Below are 6,871 nucleotides of genomic sequence, written 5' to 3'. Positions count from 1 at the left end.
AAATAAATAAATCTTAAAAAAATAATATTAATAATAATAAATAATAATAAATATTTTAAGAATTAGAGGCCAAATTAGGTTACAGGCTTAGAGCCTGTCTCCAAAAAAAAAAAAAAAGAAAAAAAGAACCTAGTCAGGTGGCATGCTTCCTTCATTAATTCCAGCAGCAGAGAGGTAGAGGCAAACAAATTTCTGTGTTTTAAGGCAGTGTAGTCTAGTGAATTGCAAGCCAACCAGGATTACACAATGAGACCCTGTATCAAACAAAACAAAATAAGCTGGGCAGTGGTGGTGCACGCCTTTGATCCCAGAACTTGGGAGGCAGAGGCAGGTGGATTTTTGAGTTCGAGGCCAGCCTGGGCTACAAAGTGAGTTCCAGGACAGCCAGGGCTATACAGAGAAACCCTGTCTCGAAAAAAACAAAAAAACAAAACAAAATAAACAAAAAAAACCCACTTAAGTGTATTTGTATCTGACAGGGTTTCTCTGTGTGTCATCCCCCCCCCAAGAATTCACTCGGATTCTCTGGCCTTGAACTCAGAGATCCGCCTCTGTCTTTCAAGTGCTGGAATTAAAGAGCCACCACTGCCTAACCAGTCTGTCATCTTATATCTTAATTAGGGAGGGTGAATGGGATGGGGGTTTCCGAAGGGGAGACCTGGAAAGGGGAAAACATTTGAAATGTAAATAAGAAAAATATCCAAGAAAAAATAATAAATCTTTAAAAAAAAAAAAAAAAGCTGAAGTATTACACATATTTGTAGCTTTCCTAAATTTTATTGTCAAATTGTGAACAGCTTGTGTTTTGCAAATCACACCATTCTGCTAAGACCAGCTGTAGAATCCCTATAGAGGAAAAGAAAGTGAACGCTGGCTCCTTGGGTTCCAGGGTCCCTGTGTGAGACAGGCTGTTGTAAGTGTGGGGGTTGGGAGAGCTCTGGAATGACTAGTTTCGATTTTAAATTTCCTGAATCAGAGTTGAGTTTCAGGTTTCAGTTTTCATTTTCCAACAAGGAAACTGGGTGCTGGTGCTTCCTCTTCTCCACAGTCTGCGAGTTAGCCACAAAAATAAAAAAACGTCTTGGAAGGGAGGCACTGCCTTCCTCCTTCCCAGTCAAGCTCTGTTTCCTGTTGCAGGGCAAAGACCAGGTGTTGTTTCCTTCATAGTTTGATTCCACTTGGCCTTGTAGCATATGATAGCTGTTTAGCAGAGGAGCTGTAGAAGTCACAAGGTAGTCACAAGAGCAATTTTTATGTTTTAAAATAAATTTCCTCTGATTAAGTCTACATGAAACATTGAGATACACATTGGCAGTGTTTACCCGATGTTTTGTAAACATTTTATCTATAGCAGCCAAACACTTAGAGACAGAGAAACTGCCCAAGGCTCCACAATGAAGAAGTGATCATGCCTCACTGCTGACTCTTCTGACTTTTGTGCTGGCCAGAGACTGAAAGTTAGGCACCAGCATGGGGCACGAAGTAAGATGAAATACAGTAACACTCACTCTCCTCCATTGCCAGAGCGCTCATCCAGAGTCACTCAGTTTCTGTTTTATATCTTTCAGGAAACAGCCTCTTTTATACAGCAATCTATACAGCAATAGTAATCATTTTTTCTTGTACTATTGTCATAGAACCCAGGGCCTCATGTATTGAAGGCAAGTGTACTACCACTGCCTAGGTCCCACAGCCAACACACACACACACACACACACACACACACCAGCCTCTTGCCATGTAGCTCAAGCTAACTTCTAAGAAACTATGCTATCCAAGTTGGCCTTGAATGATCCTCCTGCTTCAGTCTCTGAGGACAAAAGTTAAGAGCCACCTGGCTAGCTCTGTAGCTCTATATTTTATTTATCATACAATTTGATAAGAAACCTTAAAAAATTAATAATCTGGGTGTGGTGTCGCATACCTTTAATCCCAGCACCAGGGAGGAGGAGACAAGTGGGTCTCTGTGAGATCAAGACCAGCCTGGTCTACAGAGTGAGTTCCAGGACAGCCGGGTCTACATACTAAGACTGTTTTGAAAAAACAAAACAAATAAAACTTACTGTTTTTTTAAACAACCCTATCTGTGTTATGGGCACATGTGTGCATGTGCTTGCAGAGCCAGAGGCATTGACTCCCCATGGAGCTGGAGTTAGAGCAGTTTTGTGCTGTCCAGTGTAGATGCTGGGAACTCATCTTTGGAAGAACTGTGTTCTTAACTGCTAAGCTCTCACCCTCTCAACCCTTGGTGAGAATCGTCAATCTCTGCACGCAGTCTGAGCTGCTTCTTTGTTTTGGAAGATGGAAGTGTGTTCATTATTGTCTTATTGGGCATCGTGACTCCTTGACTCTGCTTACCCAGTGTCCCCGTTGTGTTTAGGTCCTATGGATGGAGAATTGCCACCAAGAGCTAGAAACCAAACCAATAATCCAGCAGCCACCAACCATGCTGGAAGGCATCTGAGGGCCAGCAACCATCCTGCTCCTTTCCGACAGAGGGAAGAGAGATTTAGGGCTATGGGCAGGAACCCACATCAGGGAAGAAGAAACCAGGAAGGGCATACCAGTGATGAAGCTAGAGACCAGAGACAAAGCCAGAATGACACCAGGAGGAGAAATGATGACCAGGAGGGTAGGAACCACAGACCACCATGGTCCAGTGACAATTTCCAGCAGTGGCACACCCCACTCCAGAAGCCAGAGCAGCCACAGCAGACCAAGAGACTGGGCTATAAGTTCCTGGAGAGCCTCCTGCAGAAGGAGCCCTCTGAGGTGGCCATCACACTTGCCACAAGCCTAGGGCTCAAGGAGCTGCTTTCTCATTCCTCCATGAAGCCCAGCTTCCTTCAGCTGATCTGCCAAGTTCTCCGGAAGGCTTGCAGCTCCAGGATAGACCGTCAGAGCATCCTGCATGTGCTGGGCGTCCTGAACAACTCCAAGTTCCTCCGAGTCTGCCTGCCAACTTACGTGGTGGGGATGATCACGGAGCCCAGCCCCGACATTCGGAACCAGTACCCAGAACACATAAGCAATATCATCTCCCTCCTCCAGGACCTCGTCAGTGTCTTTCCTGTCAGCTCTATGCAGGAAACCTCCATGCTCATCTCTCTCCTGCCGACTTCTCTTAATGCTTTGAGAGCCTCTGGGGTTGACATAGAAGAGGAGACAGAGAAGAACCTGGAAAAGGTACAGGCTATCATTAAACATCTGCAGGAAAAGAGGCGCGAGGGCACTCTGAGAGTAGACACCTACACTCTAGTGCAGGCTGAGGCAGAAGGGGAGGTTGAGAGCTACCGGGCCATGCCCATCTACCCCACCTACAACGAGGTGCACTTGGATGAGAGGCCCTTCCTTCGCCCCAACATCATTTCCGGGAAATATGAGAGCACTGCTGTCTACCTCGACACTCACTTCCGCCTCCTTCGAGAGGATTTTGTTCGGCCCCTTCGGGAAGGCATTTTGAAGCTTCTACAAAGCTTTGAGGACCAGGGTCTGAGGAAGAGGAAGTTCGATGACATCCGAATCTACTTTGATGCTAGGATCATCACCCCGATGTGCTCAGCCTCCGGCATCGTGTACAAAGTGCAGTTTGACACAAAGCCGCTCAAGTTTGTTCGCTGGCAGAATTCCAAGCGACTGCTGTATGGGTCATTAGTGTGCATGTCCAAGGACAACTTCGAGACGTTTCTTTTTGCTACCGTTTCAAACCGAGAGCATGAAGATCTCTGCCAAGGGATTGTCCAGCTGTGCTTCAACGAGCAGAGCCAGCAGCTGCTTGCTGACGTCCAGCCCTCTGACTCTTTCCTCATGGTGGAGACAACAGCCTACTTTGAGGCTTACCGGCACGTCCTGGAAGGACTACAAGAGGTCCAGGAGGAAGATGTCCCCTTCCAGAGGAACATTGTGGAGTGTGACTCCTACGTGAGGAAGCCGAGGTACTTGGTAATGGGTGGCAGATATGACTTCACCCCCCTCATGGAGAATCCCTCAGCCATGAGGAAGTCTCTGAGAGGTGCTGAGGCCTTGAGACATCCTAGGATTAATGTCTTCGACTTTGGCCAATGGCCCTCCAAAGAAGCGCTGAAGCTGGATGACTCCCAGATGGAAGCCTTACAGTTCGCCCTCACGAGGGAGCTGGCTATCATTCAAGGGCCTCCTGGAACAGGTAAGAGAATTTCTCAGAGCCTATGACAGCACACAGGGAGATTTCGCTCTAGATGTCTAGCGAGCCTCATTTAGAAATATTTCCCTGAAATGCAATGAATATCACTTGTGGCATAGACACATACAGTAGTTCCTAGTGGGGACCATTCCCAGGGGCAAACATAGTGATGGATCAAAATCTTAACCTCACAAGAGGACTGCTGGGGTAACAGAGGTATTTCTTTTCTTCCACAGGTTTGTTGGCTTTATGCTATCTTAAATTAAGTATTATCAAATATATAATTACAGTGTGATGTGCCAAGCACCTTCTGCCTTGCTTTACATATGTTAGGTCACTGTGTCATGACAATAGCCCTCGTTGGTAAGTAAAATCATCTGCAGAAGGAAAACTAAGGGTACACTTACTCTCACTCAAGAGCTCTGAGGTGCTTTGAGGCTCACATGGTGAGCAGACCTGGGACTTGAACTTGGGCAGCCTGTATGGAGAGTCCTGGCTCCTCTCTCTGCTGCACTTGAGGGCTCCCGCTCACATGACTCTTCCCCACACACTCTGACCCTACTCTGGAAAAGTAGCTATGGTTACTTACAATCTGTCTGACCCATATTTATCCCTGTGGTTTTGTGTACATTTTTATTTAACAATAAGCATACAACCATGCTTGTATGTGACTTGCTTTGAGTTTATTTATGTTAGCAGATATGTAAAGACTGCTAAATTAACTTCCCAAAGCATATGCAAAATTAGACAGGGAGGCAGATGCAAGTCTTCATGTTTTTTTTTTGTTTTGTTTTTTTGTTTTTTTGTTTTATTAAATTAGACCACACATGATGGCTCACACTTTTTTTTTTTTTTTTTTTTAAGGTTTATTTATTATGCCGGGCATGGTGGTGCATGCCTTTAATCCCAGCACTCGGGAAGTAGAGGCAGGCGGATTTCTGAGTAGAGTTCCAGGACAGCCAGGGCTACACAGAGAAACCCTGTCTCTAAAAACCAAGGGAGAAAAAAAAAGAAAGATTTATTTATTATTATATCGAAGTACAGATGCACCAGAAGAGGGCATCAGATCCCATTACAGATGATTGTGAGCTACCATGTGGTTGCTGGGATTTGAACTCAGGACCTTTGGAACAGCAGTCAGTGCTCTTAACCGCTGAGCCATCTCTCCAGCCCTGATGGCTCACTTTTATTTTTTTTGTTGTGTTTTGTTTTTTTGAGACAGGGTTTCTCTGTAGCCCTGGCTGTCCTGGAACTCACTTTGTAGCCCAGGCTGGCCTCAAACTCAGAAATCCGCCTACCTCTGCCTCCCGAGTGCTGGGATTAAAGGCGTGTGCCACCACACCCGTCTCTGGCTCACACTTTTAATCCTAGTCCTCCAGAGGCAGAGACAAGTGGATCTCTGTGAGTTTGATCTCTGTGAAACTGTTCTGCATAGGGAGTCCACGGGCAGCTGAGCTACACAGGGAGAGCTTTCAAAAAACAAAGATGTTTTGCTGGCTTAGTATTCCCAGCACTTGTGAAATGGAAACAAGAAGATCAGGATTTTCTGTTGCTACCATGTTCAAGGCCAGCTTATAGCTACATCTCTGCCCTCCCAAACAAAGACATGGAGCAGAATAGAAAGTTTCTTTGTAATAAGAAGAGCTGCTGCGATAGGAGCATGTGCAGGGTGGAGGGGGAGGAGTGGCCCGTTCTGGATTCTGGGTGAATCAGACTTTTCAGGCCAAGCCAACTGATACTGGGTTTTGTTCCTTCGAGATGTGAAGTATTCTGGCTCACTAATTTTAGTATTACCTTTTAAGAAATAACTGCTCACATTTTTAAAAGTCACTGGCTCCCTCCTGCTACCCACCTCTCCAGTCCCTTCCTTAAGCAAATGACATGAATGATTCTCCTGTGTATCCATCCAGGGATTAACACATGAGTCTTCACACAAACTTACACTTGGGTTCCTGTGTCCCTGCTGTAACCCTCTCTGCAGTCCCTCTGTTCCTGTTGTCATGGAGATGCTTCCCTGTTAGAGGTGTGTTCATGGTGACTCCAGGCAGTTCTCACCATGGGCTCCATTGTGTCAGCAGATCATGAACTGCTTGACAGGTTCCCTTACTAGCGAGGCATTTCACACACTGCATCCAGAAGAGAGATCAACAGCTGCATCGAGAGTGATACCCATTTGTAATTTTATGTATTTGTTATTTTGAGACAGGAATTCACTATGTTGCCTTGATTGGCCTGAAATTTGCTATGTAGACCAGGCGCTGGCCTCAAACTCACAGAGCTCCACCTGCTTTTGCTTCCTGGGTGTTAGAATTAAAAGCATATGCTGCCATGCCTGGCTAAGATGCTTTCCAGTGAATTTGAGTGTTTTGCCTGCATTTAAATGTACCAAACACTTGCAGGAGCCAACAAGGTATTGACGCTCCCTTGGAACTGGAGGTACAGATAATTGTGACCTGCAGTGTTGGAGCAGGGACTTGAACCCAGGTCCTCTGCCAGAAGAACGAGTGCTTACAACAGTTCGGTCTCCCATGTTAACAAGAACAATAATGTCACATTGTTTTCCACCATAGCCTCACAGAGACTAAGTTATACTCCTTCAGTTAAGAATTAAATTCACCTTTAATCCCAGCACTCGGGAGGCAGAGGCAGGCGGATTTCTGAGTTCGAGGCTAGCCTGCTCTACAAAGTGAGTTCCAGGACAGCCAGGGC

The 6,871-nt window shown here is 45.7% G+C and overlaps 1 protein-coding gene across 3 annotated transcripts in view; it reads left to right on the top strand.

Annotated features, from left to right (window-relative positions):
- Window positions 1–6,871, top strand: part of Znfx1 (zinc finger NFX1-type containing 1) — a 27,216-nt gene that overhangs the window by 3,874 nt on the left and 16,471 nt on the right. For all 3 annotated transcript variants that reach the window (XM_021193450.1, XM_029536250.1, XM_029536249.1), the window contains exon 3: window positions 2,381–4,165. In XM_021193450.1, coding sequence (XP_021049109.1) covers window positions 2,381–4,165 — 1,785 coding nt within the window. The remainder of the gene's footprint in view (window positions 1–2,380; window positions 4,166–6,871) is intronic.

Source organism: Mus pahari, chromosome 3 (assembly GCF_900095145.1).
Source record: "Mus pahari chromosome 3, PAHARI_EIJ_v1.1, whole genome shotgun sequence".
Classification (NCBI taxonomy): Eukaryota; Metazoa; Chordata; class Mammalia; order Rodentia; family Muridae; genus Mus; species Mus pahari.
The sequence above is the reverse complement of the archived record's forward strand: the minus strand, read 5'-3'. Positions and strand labels throughout refer to the sequence as shown.